This window comes from Zingiber officinale, chromosome 6B (assembly GCF_018446385.1).
Source record: "Zingiber officinale cultivar Zhangliang chromosome 6B, Zo_v1.1, whole genome shotgun sequence".
Taxonomy (NCBI): domain Eukaryota; kingdom Viridiplantae; phylum Streptophyta; class Magnoliopsida; order Zingiberales; family Zingiberaceae; genus Zingiber; species Zingiber officinale.
In genome coordinates this window covers 111,113,431-111,135,984 of record NC_055996.1, presented here as the reverse complement: position 1 = coordinate 111,135,984, position 22,554 = coordinate 111,113,431, and the positions used below count along the sequence as shown (strand labels likewise).

The 22,554-nt window shown below is 41.4% G+C and overlaps 1 protein-coding gene across 1 annotated transcript; it reads right to left on the bottom strand.

Moving 5' to 3' along the window:
- Positions 1-629: 629 nt before the first annotated feature.
- Positions 630-1,022, bottom strand: LOC121991372. Its single transcript, XM_042545382.1, has one exon. It carries the CDS (start codon positions 1,020-1,022, stop codon positions 630-632), a length of 393 nt encoding a protein of 130 aa, XP_042401316.1.
- Positions 1,023-22,554: the final 21,532 nt, after the last annotated feature.

Genomic DNA, 22,554 nt, shown 5'->3' with positions numbered 1-22,554 from the left:
TGGCTCTGTTGTTGTTGCTTTCTGAACTAAAACTTGCTGATTCCTTGACTCAGTGGAGCAGCTCGGAAAATCCCTATAAAAGTTTTGATAGATCTATAATAACACTAATGAAAAGAAAAACACTTCGTAAGAAACAAGATCTATGGAAGAGATTCTCTTTGACCAATTTCAGGACTATACTTCAATATTTCCCTGAATTATACTAAATGACAAAAAGAACATTGAAAAAACTACTAGGGTTATCTATTTCTCTCTTCTTCTTTTTTTGTTTTGTTAGCAAGATTTAGTTCAAAGTTAGACCGACGGAGTCTGTAATTCTCATACTACTAAAGACATCGTTCCACTTGTTCACAAGAACATTGAATCAATGAAGTCCAGCTGGATTCTTTTTAGTTTCTCTATCAAGCAAGGATAAAATAAGCCCTTTTAAATTCTCCCTGCAACCTTTGCTACTTGGAAAGTCTCTCTGACTCATGGACTAAAGTAAATCGATTGTAAAAGCAGAAACTACACAGTGGCATTACCTCGAACGCTGAACGGACAACCTTCTTGGCACACTGAAACATAGAGAGATTCCCTCTGCAAGAGTGTATGTGCTGGAACTGGTCAATGCCGAGCTTGCGAGTGACCTAGCCGAACTGGATGTAGACGAAATCGGAGTAGGGGAGGTCGACCTTGATGTAGCTGACGCCGTACCAGATGAGATAGCTCCGGATCTGGACACCCTCGAGGTTGGAGACGGAGACGTAGCCGAGGAAATCAGACACGCGCGGGGCGTAGTAGATGACATACTCGAAGTCGACGTAGCACTCTCCGTAGAGATCGATGACGAAGTAGCCGTTGGAAGCGACGGAGAAAGACTTGACGGTGTCGGGGAGGATGCCGGGAGGGAGGTTGTACTCCTGGAGGATGTCGTAGACAGTGGAGCTGTTGGACGACAAGGTCGACGATTGGGCAGTCACCGCCGCAGAGAGGGAGGAAGGGAAGAAGAGAGAAAGGAGGAGGAGGAGGGAGGAGGACATGGCGATCGGGAAGGAGAAACCCGACGGATTTGGGAAGGCAAGAACAAAAACGGTCTGTTTTCAGGGAAACCCGACGGATTTGGGACAAAAAACAAGTGTTGTGGAAAAAAAACATACCAAAATGCGAAGAAGGCTTCCTCTTCTCACCCAAAGGAGGAGTTGGAGGAGATGCAGTGTGATTGGACGGAGAAGCAAGGGCATGATCCTGATCGGGAGAGGAAGGGGCGTAAGGGGAAGAGGGAGATGAGGTTGAGAGAGATGGTCGGAGGTTTAGGTTTAGGTTTAGACTGAGAGAGATGGTCGGATGAAGGGGCGGGATATAGGTTTAGGTTTGGAGGGAACTTCATAGTGTTGCAAATTTTGGCAAGTGGGAAAATTAAAATATTTTATTTTAGTTTATTAACATCGGATTTTAAAACCCGCTATTAAAATCGATGTCTATTAACGAAAAAAAAGGCGCTCATAGACATCGCCTAAAAAACCAATGTTTATGAGCGAAAATCTGCGCTCATAGACACTGGTTTTTGGAAAAAACGGTGTAAAATACTCAAAGACATCGGTTTTTGCTTAAAATCGTTGTTGTTCCACCGATGTCTATGAGGGTTTTTGTTGTAGTGTTCATATCAAACTGCTTGGACAACCATACCTTTACGTCTGACAACACTTTGACATTGCTGCTAATGAGCAAAATGTCATCTACGTATAGTACAAGAAATACCACCACATTTTCGTCACTCTTGTTGTATACACAAGACTCATCCGGACACTGAATAAATCCATAAGATTGAATTACTTCATTAAACCGGATGTTCCAAGATCTCAAAGCTTGCTTCAGTCCATAGATAGACCGATTGAGCTTACATACAAGGTGCTCTTTGCTCTTCGCAATGAATCCCTCTGGTTGCTTCATATGGATATTTTTTTAAAGACTTCCATTAAAGAAAGTTATCTTGACATCCATTTGCCAAATCGCATAATCCATATGAGCGATAATAGATAAAAGAATTCGGATAGACTTAAGCATGACTACTGAACCTTTCGCATAATCCATTTGCCAAAGGTTGTTGGTTGCTATGCGGAATATCATACTGATTTCCCTATACAAAAATTTTGTACAAGTCCTGAACCTTTACTAACAACCTATTGTATTCTTTAGAAATTAAATTAGGAATCGCAAACGAAACTTAACATTATTGATTTCAAATTTAATTTATTTGTTCTTAGAGGTTTAGACTTGGATTACAAACGATACTTAACATTATTGATCCAAATCCACCCATGTTACAAATTTAATTAAATATTAATTTCAGAAATCGTCTTCCAGGTTAAACATGGCGAGGCACTAGGCCTTCTTGAGTATGGGAGCATCCACCACTTCTTAGACAAAACCTTTCAATGAAATCTAATATTTAATTTCCTTATAGTAACCCTAGGTTTAACCAAAAGGAACAATCGAATCACAAATTTGAAAAACAAAAAAAAACACAAACTCGAATCACAAATTCGAAACCTAGAATCATATGCCTCTTGTGTTTGGTATTTTAAAATCCATACAAAGAAAACTAGTATGATGCGGAATATAATTACTAGTTATACATTTCTTTGTAAACAACAACCTCTTGATCTTCTACCGTATTCCTCTTCTTATCTCAGACGTTGTGTGGGCAATGATCTACCGAGATGAGAATCCACCAAGCCTCCTTCTTCCTTCTTCCAAGTTTCGGCCAAGCAACCTTCTCCAAGAGATAACAAGTCTCGACCACCAACCAAGCTTCAAGGAAAACTAGGAAACAAAGCCTTCTTTCTCTCCTTCTTCACCAAGCAAATCCAGCCACCAAAACAAGCTCCAAGAGGATGATAGGTTCGACCACTAGAAGAAGAGAGGAAGAGATGATAGGGTCGGCCACCACCAAGGAAGAAAAGAGAGAGGAATAGAAGAGTTGTCTTGTGAGGTGAGGCACCTCTACCCTCTCTTTTATATTCCTTGGTCTTGTCATATAAGGAAATTTTAATAAAAACTTCCTTAATTTCCTTTTTAAATTTCAATGGTCGGCCACATCAAGAGATCCAAACAAGGAAAGTTTTAAACACAAAATTAAAACTTCCTAATTTGTTTCTGGAAAATTTTAAAATAAAATTTCTCTTTAAAAATTCCCTTCATGGTTAGTTATAAAAGAAAACTTTTATAAATTAAAATCTCTCTATTAAAACATGTGGATGATTTCCAAAAAGGAAAGTTATCTTTAAAATTAAAATCTTCCTCTCAATTTACAAATAAGAAAAGATATCAAATCTTTTCTTAATCTTTTGTAGAAACTATAAAAGAAAATATTTAATTTTTAAACTCTCTTTTAAATCATGGCTAAATAAAATTCTTTTAATTTTATATGGCCAACCACACCAAGCTTGGACTCCAAGGTAGGGCCGACCACCTCTACTTGGCTCAACCTTTTGCTTGGCCGGCCCAAGCTTGGACTCCAAGCTTGCTTGGCCGACCGCCTAAGGTTGAGTAAGAAGGTGGATATAGGTGGGTATAACACTTTATAAATAAGAGGCTACGATAGGGACCGAGAGGAGGAATTGGTTTTGATCTCCCGATGAAAATAAGCTTCCCGTGTTCGCCCCGAACACCAACTTAATTTCATCAATAATAATTCATACCACTAAAGAATTATTATTGAACTACCGCACCAATCTCAAATTACATTTTGGGCTCCTTCTTATTATGAGTGTATAGTCTCCTTGTGTTTAAGATATAAAATGCCCACTAATTAAATGAGTTACTGACAACTCACTTAATTAATATCTAGCTCCAAGAGTAGTACCACTCAACTTTATTATTATGTCGGACTAAGTCCACCTGTAGGGTTTACATGACAATCCTTATGAGCTCCTCTTGGGGACACCATCAACCTAGATTTCTAGGACACAGTTTCCTTCTATAATCAACAACACACACTATAAATAATATCATTTTCCAACTTATCGGGCCTCTTGATTTATCGAACTAAATCTCACCCATTGATAAGTCAAAGAAATAAATACTAGATATATGTGTTTGTTATTATATCAGGATTAAGAGCATACACTTCCATAATAACAAAGGTCTTATTCTTTTATTAAGTCAGTATAAAAAGAACTTACCTTAAATGGTCATGCTCAATACACTCAAAGTGTACTAGTGTAATTTTATAGTTAAGATAAACTAATACCAAATTACACTATGACTATTGCAATGGTTTGTTTCTTTCCATTTTAATCATGAGCTACTGTTTATAATTTATAAGGAATTGATAACTGTTGGTGCAATATCCCTTAGGTCAAGGTTGACTGAGTTGACCAAGCTTGAGTCTTGGTCATAGTTTCGATGTTTGACAATACATGTAGACACATGGACAATGCAGGTGCAGTTGTTCATGTGGGGAGATTCTGATCAGGGACTGATCAGTGTGGATGAAGAAAAGTCAAGTAGGTCAAGGGTGACCGGATACCTGACTGGGAATTCCTAACTGGAAGGTTTGGCAGATAGAAAGTCCTAGTGAGTGAAGCTAGGCAGAAGGAAAATCCTGGTGAGTGAAGTCAGGTAGAAGAGAAGTCCTAGTGAGTGAAGCTAGGTAGATTGAAAGTCCTGGTGAGTGAAGCCAGGTAGAAGGAAAGTCCTGGTGAGTGAAGCCAGGCAGAAGAGAAGTCCTAGTGAGTGAAGCTAGGCAGAAGGAAAGTCCTGGTGAGTGAAGCCAGGCAAAAGGAAAGTCCTGGTGAGTGAAGCCAGGCAGAAGAGAAGTCCTAGTGAGTGAAGCCAGGCAGAAGAGAAGTCCCAGTGAGTGAAGCTAGGCAGATTGGAAGTCCTGGTGAGTGAAGCCAGACACGAGGGAAAATCCAGATGGGTCAAGGTTGACCAGACATCAGGTGAAAGTCCAAGTAGGTCAAGAGAGTGACCGGATACTTGGCATGATGAAGGAAAGTCCAAGTAGGTCAAAGGAATTGACCGGATACTTGGCAAGAGGAAGAAAGTCCAAGTAGGTCAAAGGAATTGACCGAATACTTGGCAAGAGGAGAAAAGTCCAAGTAGGTCAAAGGAATTGACCGGATACTTGGCAAGAGGAAGAAAGTCCAAGTAGGTCAAAGGAATTGACCGGATACTTGGCAAGAGAAGAAAAGTCCAAGTAGGTCAAAGGGATTGACCGAACACTTGGTGGGGAGTCCTGGCAGGTCAAGGGAGTGACCAGATGCTAGGCAGGATGTATCAACAGGTCAAGGTTGACCGGATGTTGGTTTGAGAGGCTTGGGACTTGGATTTGGGCAAAAACCAAAAACTGGATCGATCAATGGATCGATCCAGGCTTTTCCCAGCGCACAGAAAGCCTCTGGATCGATCAGTGGATCGATCCAGAGGTCCCAATCGATCAGTGGATCGATTGGGACGCTGTTGCTTCGCGCGATAAGCGCTGGATCGATGCGTGGATCGATCCAGGCATTTTTCCAGAGCACAGAGGCGCTCTGGATCGATCCGTGGATCGATCAAAAGCCTCCCCGATCGATTGGGAGTTTTCGAATCGATCGGGATCCCACCGTTGCGTCGTATTTGAGCTGCAGGCGGGCGTCTCCTTCGGCAGTTCTCCACTGTTTCATCTCAGATCTCTCGCCAGCTCCTCCACAGCGCTCTCAAAGCTCAGATCGCCAGTTCTTGAAGGATCTTGGAGGTTTCCAAGTCAAGAGGTGGATCAAAGCCAAGAAGAGAAGCTAGGGTTAGGGTTTTCTGTACTCATTGTAAGCTTTGCGCTTGTATTTGGTTTCCCTTTCCTTTCTTCTTGTATTGAGAGTTTTGTATGGCTTCTCCGCCTTCGGTAGTTACCAAAAAGGAGTGTTTCATAATGGAGGTGTGTGTGTGTGTGTGCGTGGATCCTTGGACTAGTCACCTCTTGTGAGGTGGATACCAAGTAAAATCCCAAGTGTTAGCGTTGTATGTTTTTGTTTCTTGTATTTCCGCTGCACATCTTCGAAGAAACAAGCAACGTTAACCACGAAGCATGCGACGAGCTATTCACCCCCCCTCTAGCTACTTTTCGGTCCCAACAAGTGGTATCAGAGCAAGGTCGCTCTTCACCGGAATCACCGCCGGAAGGGGCAAACAAAACAAGCAAAGCTAGAGGGTGAAGAAGTTGAAGCAAATTCATCAAAAGTCAAAGATTTCAAGAAACTCAACTTCAAGATGCAATTCCAAGATGGACTTGGATTTGACACAAGGGTGGCTCCACCATACACTTCCACGAGCTTCGATTCTTGGAAATCAAGAATCGAAAATTTTCTTATGATGGAGATAGAGCAATGGTTTGCTCTTATGGAAGGCTTCAAGACTCCAACAAACTCAAAGGGCAAAGTTCTCAAGAGGAGCAAGTGGAGCCAAGAGCAAGTCCAAAGGTGCGAGGCCAATGACAAAGTGACCAAGCTTTTGGTCAATTTATTGCCAAGCACCATCCTTTGTAAAATTGGAGAATTTGAAGATGCAAAGGAATTATGGAGTAAATTGGCCAAGCTTCATGAAGAGATCCCCTCCACTGTACAAGAGCAAGAAGAATCCAGAGAGGGTGACTCTTTGGAGCAAGAACAAGAAGAAGAAGATTCATCTTCAAGGGAGTGCAATGAAAAGAACAAGGAAGGAGCATACTCCTTGTTCCATGTACAAGATGATGAAGCCTCCACCTCTAGGATTGAGGGGGAGCAATCCTTTGTGACGCCGGATCAACAAGAAGAAGAAGCTTCTACATCCGGGACAAGAGAAGAAGAGGATGAAGTAGCTTCCACCTCCACAAGTCAAGCTAAATCAATGGGAGGACAATCATTTGCAGATCAAGAGGAAGCCTCTACCTCCGAATCCAAAGGAGAAAGTGTCAATCCTACACATGAAGGTATAAATGTCTCAATTAATAATAAAAATCATATTATATGCTTTGAATGTAGGGAACATGGGCATTACAAGAGCAAATGCCCTAAATTGGCCAAGAAAAAGGGCCAAATGGCACAAAAGGGGAAGGAGAAGCCCAAGGAGACCATCCCCGGAACAAAGAAGAGCAAGGAGCACATTGTGTGCTTCTCCTGCAATCAAAAGGGGCATCACCGAAGTCAATGCCCTAATGGGAAGAAGGTGGTCAAGGCTCATGGAGGAAGCTCAACTCAAGGGGGAGCCTCCAAGGTAAAAAAGAAGGTATCTTTTATTGAGCCTATTCCCTTGCAAAATGGCAAAAAGCATGCTAGGTCAAATTTATATCATTTTAATGCTATTTACCATGAAAATAGGAGGCATGATAAAATTAAAGAAAATCATGTAGCTTATCATGCTAAGACTATCCAACCTAAGGTTAGGAAGGTAGATAGACATTTGGGCAAGAACACTAAGGATAATAGATACAAGCCCAAGAATAAAAATGCTCATGGATCAAATGAAAAATCAAATACTAAGGACTTAGTGAGGGAAAATCAAGTCTTGAGGTCAAGACTTGATAAGTTAGAAAAGACCCTAAAAAGATTGAAAAATATCCTATTAGGGCAAAATGAGCATAACCTAGGTTTAGGAGAACAAAAGTCATCCAATGGCCATAGAGGTTTGGGATACAAACCCAAAGCTAAAAAGGATGTGCCTAGTTATCATAGGGTTCCATATAGTTATGGAACAAACCCTAAGTCTAGAGGTCAAGTCAATAATACAAGGGAAGATATCCCTAGAAGTATCTTTGCAACCAAAGTGACTAAGACTTCTAAGAAGTCTAAGAAAGTCACTAACAAGGTCACAAGGGAGGCTATCCCTAGAGTTGACCTAGAAAATGTGACCAAAGCTTCTAGGAAGCCAAACAAGGTCACTAGGAAGGTATCTAGGGAAGTTATCCCTAGTGAATACCTAGAGCATCCAAGGAACACCAATAGGCTTTGGGTTCCTAGGAGCATCTTCTCTACCCCATAGATGGGCTAGAGAGTGTCAACTCTAAGAAGAAGGGTAGTTAACCCAACTTTGCAGAAATTGACACTCAAGGAGTATTTTCAAGGTTATTATTAACCTTTGAAAATGAAATGGATTTATGATTTAATCTTTGAAAGAGTAATATGTGCAAATTGGAGAAGTATTGATTTTATTTAAATTGGCACAATTTGAGAAAACATAAGAACTACCAAGTTGGGATTTTGGTATGTTCTTAGGAAATTAAAGGCAAGCTAAGCTTTAATTTAAAGTGCTACTCTTGTGGAAAAATGAAATTTGCCAATATTTGAGGAATACGCTTAATTTCAATTGGCAAAAATTAATCAAGAGAATTAGAAATGCCAATATAGGTTTTGGCATTTTCTTGAAGCACTTTTGGGCAATCTAGGTTTAATTTTTAAGTTAGCTAAGATTAAGGATACTTAGATAGGTAATCTAGGTAATGTTATTTATGCTAAACCTTGCCATGTTATGTTTGCCCATCACATGCCATGACACCATATTTAGTTTTATATTTTTCATTCATGACTTATTATGAAAAATACAAAAATATCATGTCATGTCATACATACATCATGTAATTATAGGAATCCTTCTTTTGAAAGCTATTTCATTTTGATGTATACCATAACATTATCATGCATTATGTTTAATTCCTTAAAAGTAAGGACAAATGGCATTTATCAACAAGTGTTGTCAACAAGTGGTATTAACAAGTAACATCCTAAGTGGATGTTCAATATCCACAAAATGCCTAGATAGATATGCATGATCCCTAGATTAGGGCAAAACCAGACTTTACATCTCACAAAGACCAATAAGATGACTTGTATGTGTTTTAGTGCACATGGGATACAAGTGAGATGTTAGGATGATGAACAAAACTCAAGATGTTGATTTAGTGCATTCTTTTGAGTTTTAAGTTTCATCAAAACACATAGTTATGTGTTTTCCCATCATTGGGAAAGCTAATGTACAAGTCGTGTGCATTAAGACCAAGGAATATGGTGGGATATTGGTTTTAAAAATGTTTTTAAAATAATTTTGGAAAACCTTGGTGAAGGCTATCTTTTGAGAGTAATCACCATTGAATAGTTAGACACAAACTTGAAGAAAACACTAAAGTTTTTGCAAGGTTTTAAGTTTGTGTCAATCTTTGAAAATATGAAGTATTTTCTTAGAAAACTATTTTTCCTTGATAGTATATACCCTAAATAATGTCTACACAAATTTTTACGATTTTTGAAATTTTGTAGATTTTTCTAGGGACTTCTGAAATTCACAGAAAGTGAATTTCAGCAACTATCAGACCTCAATCGATCACCCGATCGATTGAAGGGTCTGAATCGATTGGGCGATCGATTGAGAGCAAGCTTCTCGCGAACAAAAGATTTCTGGATCGATCCACCAATCGATCCAGCCCTCCTGAATCGATCAGTGGATCGATTCAGCAAGGTTCAATCGATTGGAACCCAACTCCAATCGATCCAAGTTGCTGATTTTGGCTGGGAAGGCCTGATTTCAGCATCTTTGAACCTATTTTAGTCTAGGTAACCATTCCAAACCCCTGAAAATACATTTATATACATAAAAAGGGTGTTTTCATGTGGAAAACAAGGATGGATTGGTTAAAGAAGGCTACGTTGAAGTTTAGGTTGAGGTTTGTTTCAAATTTTGAATATTTGAACCTCAAAACTTCTAAAATTGGGTTTCCTAAAGTTTTAGGGATTCCAAGTCATTGTTGGTGCAATGACAGAAGTTATCACCATGTCTTTAGGGGGAGAGACTCTTTAAAGACATGAAACATTATGTTTCATGAACCTTGGAGGGTGGTTAACCTTTTTTAGAGAAAATGCTCATGAATGAGAATTTGAACTTGAAATGGGGAGTGGATATCCTCATTATTTCAAGTGATATTTCAAGTGGTTCAAAAATGCTCAAGGTTGGGCATTTGTCTACATTGCAGGAGAATGTAGGGAAAATGAAGGGAATGGGACCTTCATTATGATGTTGATTGCAACCTTGAGAAACTCTTCAGGGGGAGAGTTTGAAAAGGGATAAAGGTTCAACGAGTGCAATTGTAACCAATGATGAGTATCTCTTCAGGGGGAGAGATAGTGTTTGTTTGATTTGTGCCAATAGGGGGAGAATGTGTGGTTTAAGTTAGGCTTTCATTACCTATGGGGGAGGTCATAGGGGGAGAATGAAGGGAACCAACATTCATACTTTGGCATGAAGAGAGTTAAGGTTATGGGATTAACTTAACTCAGAGTGGTCCTAACTTAAAGGTATTGTCAAATATCAAAAAGGGGGAGATTGTTGGTGCAATATCCCTTAGGTCAAGGTTGACTGAGTTGACCAAGCTTGAGTCTTGGTCATAGTTTCGATGTTTTACAATACATGTAGACACATGGACAATGCAGGTGCAGTTGTTCATGTGGGGAGATTCTGATCAGGGACTGATCAGTGTGGATGAAGAAAAGTCAAGTAGGTCAAGGGTGACCGGATACCTGACTGGGAATTCCTAACTGGAAGGTTTGGTAGATAGAAAGTCCTAGTGAGTGAAGCTAGGCAGAAGGAAAGTCCTGGTGAGTGAAGCCCGGCAGAAGAGAAGTCCTAGTGAGTGAAGCTAGGCAGATTGAAAGTCCTGGTGAGTGAAGCCAGGCAGAAGGAAAGTCCTGGTGAGTGAAGTCAGGCAGAAGAGAAGTCCTAGTGAGTGAAGCTAGGCAGAAGGAAAGTCCTGGTGAGTGAAGCCAGGCAAAAGGAAAGTCCTGGTAAGTGAAGCCAGGCAGAAGAGAAGTCCTGATGAGTGAAGCCAGGCACAAGAGAAGTCCTAGTGAGTGAAGCTAGGCATATTGGAAGTCCTGGTGAGTGAAGTCAGACACAAGGGAAAATCCAGATGGGTCAAGGTTGACCAGACATCAGGTGAAAGTCCAAGTAGGTCAAGAGAGTGACCGGATACTTGGCATGATGAAGGAAAGTCCAAGTAGGTCAAAGGAATTGACCGGATACTTGGCAAGAGGAAGAAAGTCCAAGTAGGTCAAAGGAATTGGCCGGATACTTGGCAAGAGGAGAAAAGTCCAAGTAGGTCAAAGGAATTGACCGGATACTTGGCAAGAGGAAGAAAGTCCAAGTAGGTCAAAGGAATTGACCGGATACTTGGCAAGAGGAGAAAAGTCCAAGTAGGTCAAAGGGATTGACCGGACACTTGGTGGGGAGTCCTGGCAGGTCAAGGGAGTGACCAGATGCTAGGCAGGATGTACCAACAGGTCAAGGTTGACCGGATGTTGGTTTGAGAGATTTGGGACTTGGTGTTGGGCAAAAACCAAAAGCTGGATCGATCCAGGCTTTTCCCAGCGTACAGAAAGCCTCTGGATCGATCAGTGGATCGATCCAGAGGTCCCAATCGATCAGTGGATCGATTGGGACGCTGCTGCTTCGCGTGATAAGCGTTGGATCGATGCGTGGATCGATCCAGGCATTTTTCCAGAGCACAGAGGTACTCTGGATCGATCCGTGGATCGATCAAAAGCCTCCCCGATCGATTGGGAGTTTTCGAATCGATCGGGATCCTACCGTTGCGTCGTATTTGAGCTGCAGGAGGGTGTCTCCTTCGACAGTTCTCCACTGTTTCATCTCAGATCTCTCGCCAGTTCCTCCACAGCGCTCTCAAAGCTCAGATCGCCAGTTCTTGAAGGATCTTGGAGGTTTCCAAGTCAAGAGGCGGATCAAAGCCAAGAAGAGAAGCTAGGGTTAGGGTTTTCTGTACTCATTGTAAGCTTTGCGCTTATATTTTGTTTCCCTTTCCTTTCTTCTTGTATTGAGAGTCTTGTAGGGCTTCTCCGCTTTCGGTAGTTACCGAAAAGGAGTGTTTCATAGTGGAGGTGTGTGTGTGTGCGTGGATCCTTGGACTAGTCACCTCTTGTGAGGTGGATACCAAGTAAAATCCCAAGTGTTAGCGTTGTATGTTTTTGTTTCTTGTATTTCTGCTGCACATCTTCGAAGAAACAAGCAACTCAACCACGAAGCACGCGACGAGCTATTCACCCCCCCTCTAGCTACTTTTCGGTCCCAACAACATGATCTTCTGTGTGTGACATCACACTCTATGTTATCTACAATAAAAATTAATTGAACAACTACACTTAGCATATAAATGTAGACATTTGACCAATGTGATTCTTTATTTCACAATAAAATGTTTACAAAAGGCTAGGCTTTTAGTATACACTCTAACAAAGGTTTCCTCATAATCGATTCCCTCTTTCTGAGTATACCCTTTTGCAACAAGCCTTGCTTTGAAGATTTCCACCTTCCCGTCTGTCCCTCTTTTCCTTTTGTAGACTCATTTACATCCAATGGCTTTTACACCATTTGGTGGTTCTACAAGCTCCCAGACCTGATTAGAGTACATAGATTCTATTTTAGAGTTCATTGTACTTTACCAAGATACTGCATCTTTATCTTGGAGTCCTTCATCATATGTCCAAAGATCAGGTTCATGTTCACCAGAGATCAAGTCTGAAGATTCTCCCAAAAATATGAATCTATCAGGTTGCCTAACAACCCTCCCACTACGACGAGACACTACTTGTAATTGTGCATCATTTGTGACACGTGTTACAGTTTCTTGTGGTATCTCATCTTGTACCGTTGGTACTAAAGTAGACTTGTCTTCTCTTATTTCTTCAAGAACAATTTTACTCATGGGCTTGTGGTTCATTACATAGTCTTCTTCTAAAAATCGGGCATTGGTGCTAACAATGACCTTCTGATCTTTAGGACTATAAAATAAACCATCTTTCGTTCCTTTAGGATAACCCACAAACAAGCGAACTTCTGTACGTGATTCCAACTTATCAGCGTCTCCCTTCAGCACATGTGCTGGACTACCCCAAATCTGAATGTGTTTCAAACTAAACTTACGCCCATTCCATAATTCTGTGGGAGTAGAGATTACTGACTTAGAAGGTACCAAGTTCAGAATGTACACTGCTGTTTCAAGAGCATATCCCTAAAATAAATTTGGTAATTTTGAATAACTCATCATTGATCTAACCATTTTCATAAGAGTCATATTCTTTCGTTCTGCCACACCATTCTGTTGGGGTGTACCAGGATCGACTTGCAGGTAGGTAGAGTAAACTTCCTATCACACTTCGATAATATTTTAAGTCTATTGATTTTCCTTCTAAGTTAGAGTCAATTTTAACATTTGTAGCTATTGGAGTACTTATAATTTTTGAATTTTCCATTCCAAATTTTCTAATTAATTCCTTGGCATATTTTGGTTGAAAGATGTAAATTCCATCTTTGGGTTGTTTAATTTGTAAGCTTAAGAAAAAGTTAAGTTCTCCTACTAGGCTCATTTCAAATTCACTCTCCATTAATTTGATAAATTCTTTTAGAAATTTAGTGTTGGTTGAACCAAAAATTATATCATCTACGTAGATTTGGGCAATTGATTTAATTAAGTTACAATTGATTTATTTGTTTAAAATTAATTTATTAATTTAAAATTATTTTAATTCAATTCTAAATTTTACCTAGGTCCATCTCACCTATTTCTAAATTATCAATCAGGGAACCTTATGAATTTTGTGAGATGGTTAATTTTATCTTTGATTTATGTTATGTCTAAGGATTAATTTACATTTGAGTTAGACTCAGGTTTTTCAATTAGTCAATTAAATACACCTTTCAAAGATTAGCTTCCAGGTTGTGGCGAGACACTAGACCTTCTTGGGTATGGGATCATCCACCACTTCTAGATAAAGCCGCTCAATGAAATTGGGTATTTAATTTTCCTTTTGAAATCCCTAGGTCTAACTAGTCAAGTGTAAATTACGCCTAGATCTTTATCTAGCCTAATCTAAGCATGTGTAGTAAAAGCAGTAAACAACAATCATCAACCAATTCTAAAAATGGTCTTCCTTTTGGCTCCCCCTGGATCATAGCCTCAATATGGTCTATCAAGGTAATAGATTTAATCCTTGGGGACCTAATATTGTCCAAGTCCAACTTGATTAACCAAGTTTGACTTAAGGACCCATGCTTGGACTAATTTGTTATTATTTCTATTTAGCATAGATAAATATGACTTGTATTTTCTTTTACCTTTGAATCCAAGTCTGGATCTGTTGTAAACATCTCATTGTTTTCCAAGAATCAAATCAAGATTCTTGGAACCCAAAGTAAACCGTTTCAACGTGTCCTTTAGTTCCTTGACTTGATTCTGTAGGACCGTGAACGTTCGATAGAGGGGGGGGGGTGAATATCGATTCGAGAATATCGAGTATAAGCGCAGCGGAAAAGTAAAGTAGACACAGTGTTTTTTTACTTCGTTCGGAGCCTGTGACGACTCATACTCGAAGGCCCGTACTCCGTGAGTACTTTCGTTGGACAATCACTATCAATTCGAATATTACAAAGTTAAGTACAAGAATTGACAGATAAAGAAAATACCGACAATAGAATTAAAACAGAACCAGCACTGAGTCGGAGAGCTTTTCGTGGCGTCGCAAGAGCACAGAGCAGCAGATCTTGGATTCTAAGTTCATATGGAAGCTCCACCCTTGCCCCTTCTTTTATATGAAGCTCGGGCGCCCTGGATCCCTTCCAGCGCCTGGTGAGACGTGGCAGTCCAACCAATGAGCTTCACGTGGCGACAATCGGGATAAAGTTTGCCTCCGGGCCGGATCCCTTAGGCGCCCGACCTCAGCGCTGGATTCCTTCGCCCGGACCTATTTTCCCACAGAATCCGTCCTGCAAGATTAACGTTAGTCCGGAGGCAAATATATATCCTGTAAAACAGATTGTTAGCACAATTAAAGTTCAATAAAGTAATAGCAAAGAGTATGACTTAGATTCTGTCTTTCCGAGACCAGAATCTAGTCACGATCTCGACTTAGATATCCGAAATGGATCTAAGCCGGATCGACGCCTAATGTTCCCTTCCCGGGAACGCGTCCTCGCAGTCACTCCCCTCCAGTGACTTACCTTACTTACCTGCCAGACGTCCGGTCAGCCCTTCGACCCGTCTGGACTTCTCGCCAACTATCCGGTCAGCCCGTCGACCTAGCTGGACTTCTCGCCAAGCGTCCGGTCAGCCCGTCGACCTAGCTGGACTTCTCGCCAAGCGTCCGGTCAGCCCGTCGACCCGCTTGGACTTCTTGCCAGCTATCCGGTCAGCCCGTCGACCTAGCTGGACTTCGTGCCAGACATCCGGTCAGCCCGTCGACCTGTCTGGACTTCTCCTACACACTGGATCAAAGTGTCAGACAACAACAAAACTAACTTAACCTGATTTGTCATTCATCAAAACCTGGGTTAAATCATTAGTGCTAACCGCACCAACAGATTCTTCAGTCCAGAATTCTCTTCCTCAAGCATTTGGACTTGAGTTGAAGTTCCAATCTGATCAAGATCAGTTAAGGAGCTAGGGTTAGTCACTTCTTTAAGGAATGTTACTTCCTTTCGAAGTGACTTGACCTGGACATTCGATTTAGCTAGCTTATGTAACAGATAATTAATTAAACTATATAATTTATTTAATTGACGAGTACTTACAGTGGGGTTTGGCCCTTTAGAATCAGATACGGATCCGTGGCTTCGCTCGGACTCATCTTCTGATTCGCTCTCGGTCTCCGATTTGTCGATGTGTTCCCGGGCCGTCAGTGCAAGAAAGCTCGTCTGCTCGGGCTCTTCGTCAGAATCTTCTGAGGAGGACTCGTCCCATGTGGCTTGTAGTGCCTTCTTCTTCTTCTTCTTCTTCTACTTCTTTGCTTCTTTTAGATTGAGACAATTAGCCTTGACGTGTCCCTTTTGATTGCACCCATAGCAGGTTACTTCGAATTTTACCTTAGGACTTGTCTGCGCCTTTTTGGATTGAACCACCTTCTTGATATCCTTCTTTGTGAGCCGCTTCTTCTTTCTGTAGAGCTTGCGTACTAGGTTGACGAGCTCGGCTTCTATCTCATCGTCGCCATTATCCGAGTCGGGTTCTTCTTCGGACTCGGGTTCGATCTGACGCTTCTTCCTTGCATCCTCTGTCTTGCTTGTACCTGCAAACAATGCAACACCTTTCTCGACCGGTCGAGCATTAGTCTATTCATGTAATTTGAATTTAAAGAATAACTCATCTAATTTAATTAAAGACAAATCCTTAGAAACTTTGTAGGCATCAACCATGGACACCCACAAGGTGTTCCTCGGAAAGGCATTAAGCGCGTACCTTATAACGTCGCGGTTCTCCACTTTCTGTCCGATCGCGTGAAGTTCGTTCAGTAGATCTTGAATTCTCGCGCGAAGCTGGGTAGCTGTCTCTCCTTCCTGCATTTTGATGTATACAATTTATTAAAAAGTAAGTCACGCTTACTTACCTTTGTGTCGGGCGTGCCCTCGTGCAGCTCGATCAGTTTCTCTCACAATTCTTTTGCGCTTGAGAATGGGCCGACTTGGTTCATCTCCTCCTTTGTAAGGTCGCATTGAAGGATACACATTGCTTTTGTGTTGGCTTCTACCTTCTTTATTATGCTAGGGTCCCGGTCTTCGCATGATATGGGTTTTCTTGCGCTGTCAAGTGGGAGTGAGATACCGGTCTTGATGATCATCCATACCTCGAACTGAGTTTGGAGGTAGGACTCCATTCGACCCTTTCAATATCCGAAGTCTTCCCCAAAGAAGAGCGGTGGTTGGGCTGTGCTATAGCCTTCTTGATGGGCCATTGAAATCTAGCACACAAAGAAAAATAAAAATTTGTTCCAAGACTTGGTCTTGGATTAGTAGTACGGGATAAAATAAAACCCGAACTCGAGTGGTGTTGCACCAGCTTCGATCAAAAACTTCGATTGCGAAAAAAATGGATCAGAAAGCGACAATTATACCGATTTTGATCGACTCCGAAAAATTAGAAAATCACCATGAAAAATATTGCCTGAATGGTGGTTGCACCAATTCAAAGCGACCCCGCTCTGATACCAATTGTTGGATCGAAAGTGATAGATTGGGGGGGGGGGGGGTGAATAACGCTCGTGGCTTTCACTTTTTGTTTCAGAAAACTTAACGAGTAAACACAGCGGATATAAGAGCAAACAATGCAAACACCAAGATTTACTTGGTTCGGAACCTTGGGCGACTCCTACTCCAAGGTCCACGATCGTTGATCACTTTTGCTGGGCAATCACTATCAATTCGTAAATCTTTACAACTTTTGAAGTACAATTCAAAGCAATAAAATATACCAACGACAAAAGAAAATAGTGAAGTTGAAACGTCTGGTCATCGAAGTTTAGTTGCGGCTTTGTCGGAACGTTCTTTAAGCAGCACACAAAAGATGGATCACGTTTCAGATGATATCCTAAGTTGTTGGTCGAATCCTACATATAAAGCTCATGGAGGGCGCCTCCAACACCATGGAGGGCACCCTCACCCGCACCGAATCCGCAGCGTGGATGAGCTCTGGCCACTTCATAGCTTATCTACCTGAGGGCGCCCTCAAGCTCCATGAGGGCGCCCTCACACCAGGGCACCCTCAAGCTTCATGAGGGCGCCCTCACGCCTTGCTGCGAGAGGGTTTCTTCTTGTAAAATAGGTTAGTCCATAATCCAAAAAACATATCATGCAAAACAGAGTTAGCACAATTAAACACAATAAATATGATTATTTGACAGTCAATGACTATCCGATTCTGACTTCGGATTTTCGATCGGAAATCCTAGGTCGAACCAATGCCTACTGTTCCCTCACTGGGGAATGCATCCTCACCTACTCCACTCAGGAGAGTTTACCTGTTGCTAGTTGATCCTCCAGACCAACTGGACTTTTTCTCAACGCCCGAGGCTTCAGGACTTTCCATTGGACGTTCGCTCCACGACCCACCCAGTCTTTCACCTAGTTCGCGACACTAGGACTTTCCACCTAGAGTCCTCGACTCTAGGACTTTTGCCTGAATCCCTCAACCTGCCAAGACTTCTCACCTAGGGTTACTACCCCCTAAAACCTAGGGTTATCTCCCCCTAGGATTTTCCACCTGCCTAACCGTAGCCAGGAATTTTGCCTAAGTATACTTAGGACTTTCTTGCGAACTCATTCACACACATTAGATAACAAATAACCTTAACTTTGAATCCTTTGCCATTATCAAAACTTAGGTTCGATCGTCGGATGCTTTCTGCACCAACAGGGTCGTTATACTAGATACAAAATGTCACCTGTATACATGTCAAACATATGCAAGCTAAACAAATGCAGCATCCAAAATGCATCAATCACAAACAATAAATGCAATCCATGCATATGATGTAAAAATGACATGGTCACCCCTGACGCCAGTCAACCATCTCACACACGATGGTGAGACCGAGTGGGTAGGGCTATAACAACTGTGCACTCTACCATCACTACTCCTGAGTGACCAAGTGGACAGGATGCTGTCGGAGTACACCAATCCTCCTACCCCAAATCATAAGTGGGGGAGCTCAATGCTCTCATCTCCCTGAGATGGTTCAGAGGAGGGATCCCTGTCCTGCTACCATGCTGCGTCATCACTACCCATGAGCGGGTCAGCGGAGCCCTTGACAGAGCAACCTACTGCATCACACCCTGCCTAATATACCACTAACTTATGAGTGGTTGTGTGTGCAGATCCATGTAACTGGCGATGTGCTCAACAATAATGGAGCCGACAATCGCACAACATGTAATCATGCAAGATGGTGCATAACACTAAACATGTAGATACTGACAGTATATACCTCCATATAATATGTACCAAAAAGGAAATAAATCCACATAAAGATCTAGGTAAACATATAACCAGGTAAACAAACCAAATATGTCAAATAACTAGTCTACTACACAGTAGGGCAATGTATGTCACTATTTCTATGAACAGGAGTAAACATGGGAACAACCAAGAGAATATAAGCATGAATGCATAACAGATAAGAATATAGACAACTACAAGAACCAAATAGTGACATATCAAAGCAGATGCAAACATAATTATTACTATTAGTCATAAACTACTATGCATATCTAAAATGACCATATCAAGGAGATAAGTCAAAGGTGCTCGCCTCAAAAATGGAGATCATATCCGAAAGATCCCACGTCGAGACTCTCGTCTCGAATCAAAGTCCTGCAACATCAACATATTTATAACTTTTATTTAGCTAAAATCATACGAGTTAAATAGTTAAATAAAATCCCCTAATCGATATAATCACTAACCCGATCTATTGATTAATCCACTAATTATAATCCATAGGTCAACTAGGGTTAGATCTACTAACCCTAACCATCCCACTATTCAATTAGATTAAAATCTATACATAATGAACCTAACCTTAAATCAAATTAAGAACAATTCATTTCTTACCTTCCCTAGCTTCAATTCGGGTGTAGGCTATGACAAAGAAACCAAATTCTCTACATCTTACCTAAATTCACAGCCAGGGAGGGTGTTATCGGAAGAAGCTACCGCTACTGGATACACCTTTCTCTTCCTCTCCAATCGTCGGTGATGTTTACGACAGAAACGAACTAGAACAGAGCACGAAATTAAGAACCAAGTCCTCACCTTTCAATCACACCCTAGATCACCACTGCCCTAAGGAGAAGGCAAGGCATGATAGAGATCAACAAAAGGATGGAATTAGAGGAAAGGCTTAAGCTACTTACCTCTGTTGCCTACTCACGTTTTCGGCTTCCGGCAATTCTAGGGCACAGGTGCGCCAGGAACAAGGTAACGGTGAACAGGAGCTACGACAGAGAGGAGGCGGTCAGTGCTAGGGCAGAGGGAAGGCACTTGACACTAGTTGGCTAGCCCTTGTAGTGGTCGGAGGTAGAAGGGGGATCGACTGCCAGCGCTAGGGCAGAGAGGTTGTTGGCGTGAAATGAGGAGAAGAGGAAACGGATCGTCGACGCATGGGGGAGACGATCGGGTTGGGGTTGCAACGACGGAGCGTCAGTTGGGGAAGAGATGGAGGCTCGACGTCAGCTGTGATCGGGAGGAGAAGAAAGTTTTCGGCAGGGAAGAAATAGGGCACGGGAAGGAAAATAAGAAAAAAGGAAAAGAAATAAAAGGAAACTTTAATCAAATTAGAAAACTTAAGTTTAATTTTATTAAAGCCTAAGTTATTTCCTTATCAACTCCTACTTTAATTGGGTATTCTATACAGGTTTTTCCCAAGCCTACTTATTTATCCCCGCAAACTTGTCATACGAGCTCCAATTAATTCCTAGAAAATATCCAAAAATTCTCAAAAATTCCGCAAAGGTTATTCCTCATATAAATTTATTATTTTATTTTTTATTTGGGTGTTGTATTTTACATAAAACCGAAACAAGGAGCAAAGAGAAAGAAAACAAAAAATTAAACTCCCTGCTCGATTAGTGGTTGCACCAATTCAGAGTAACCTGACTCTGATACCACTTATAGGATCAATGGCACGTAAGAGGGAGGGTGAATCATCTATATTTTAAACACTTATTCATTTTCGAAATTTAAAAGAAAGTGCATAGCAAAATTAAAAATAACACAATAAAGCAAGACACAAGTGGTTACTTGGTTTAGACCCTTCGATGACTCCTACTCCAAGACCTACAATCCCTCGGACTGTATTAATGGTAAATCCACTAAATTCTCTTTCAGAACCACCGGAAGAGTAATCTGAATACAAATAATCGGAGGATGTGTAACAATTCTACACTTCCACTATTCAATAATAAGTAAAAGATAATTGCAACTTAAATTAAAATATACCAACTTGTAGTAAATGGAAGTCGAAGCTTGGAGTCATTGATGTAGCGTCGTAGTAGAGCAGTAGCAGGAGGATGGTGAACAGAATGATCGAGGAAACTCATATATCCGTTATTGCTTGAAAGCTGGCTGAATCCTCCTTACATAGGTCATTGGAGGTGTCTCTAATGACCTAGGGAGCCTCCAATAGGCCTTATCAGATGAAAAAGAGATAAAACTTCTAATATGAGGCACCTCCAATCCATCAGAGGTGCCTTTGCGCATCCAACCCATCCGAGGCGCCTCTGATCCATCCGAGACGCCTCCAATCTGCTTGTTCGACACAACAATCTTCCGGAGGCCATATCTCTTGACTCTGAACTTGAAATCAAGCTCCGTTAGTTGCCACGCGTGCAGAATTCGAAGATCTATATTTGTCTCTAGAACACAGAGTTTGAAAAATATATACATAAATAGTTTATATATATTTATAGGTTAGATTCTATCTTACCAAGATCATAAACTAGTCATAGTTTTCAACATAGATTTTCAAAATGGATCTAAGTTGGACTAGCACCTATAGTTCCACTGATACTCATCATCATTGGATCACTCTCCTCCAGTGCTTACCTTACCATTGTAGTCACTAGACTTGACTCTTGCTCCACTAGGTCTTCCTACCAGTTGTCAGGTTCGCATACCCAACTAGACTTCAGCCAACTATTAGGTCCCGCAAATCTAGCTGAACTTTCTACCAGATATCAAGTCACACCATGACCAATTTGAACTTCGTGCCCATTATCAAGTCCTCATACCTAATTAGGCTTCAGCCTAGTGTCAAGTCCTCTAAACCCACCAATTCTTGCACACTTGGTAAAAGTATCAGACAAATATAACATCTAACTTTAAGTCATTTATCATTCATCAAAACCTGAGTCTAACTTTAAACCATTTGTCATTCATCAAAATCTGAGTTTGATCATGTTGGTCCCTTGGTGGCCGGCAAGAGGGGAGGGGTGAATTGCCCTACAAAAGCAAACTCAACTCTTTCTTGGCTTATAGCTTGATTAAGAAAACTTGTAATAAAAAACTAGAGGCTAATTACAGATACAAAAACATAAGGAGACTTACTTGGTTTGCAATTAGAAGATTGCTAATTCAAGGAAAATGAAGCGCACTTTTATGACGATCTCCTTCGGGCGGAGTAGCATCTTACAACGTCAATAGCTCATAAATGAAAGTAGAACAGAAAGAAATGAATTACAAATTGTTGTTTGAACTACTGAAAATATAGCTATATTTATAGCACTGTTCCGGGTGCCTGGAAGGGTTCCGGGCACCTGGAGTGGGATAGAATTTTATCCCTAACGCGTCAGTCAACAGACACATTGATTCTGATCAGAGTTGCGTTCCGGGTGCCAGGAAGGATTTCGGGCGCCCGGACCCGTAAAAGTCAATACGGTTGACTTTTTCGGTCCAAGCCCTTTGCTCCGGTTTTGCTCGCCTTGATCCGGGTATTCCACTCCAGTTCTGCTTGCTTGGGTGATCTCAACCATCCAGAACAGAGCTCACCAGAACTCAATTTTCGGCCTTCTCCTCGAGCAGCCTTCCTCCTCGACTTCTCGTCTCTTGAACGTCGCGTATGTTCTTCTTGCCCACCGGTGTACCCTTCCGTGGTACCTCGTCGCTCAGACGCACTGAGCCCGTTGGCTCTCTTCCGTGTCGTCCTTCTCACTAGCCGCGTCTTCCGCTCGACTTCTTGTGTTCCTAAGCTCCTTCACACTTAGACACAGGGGTTAAACCAAATAGGATCTAACTTA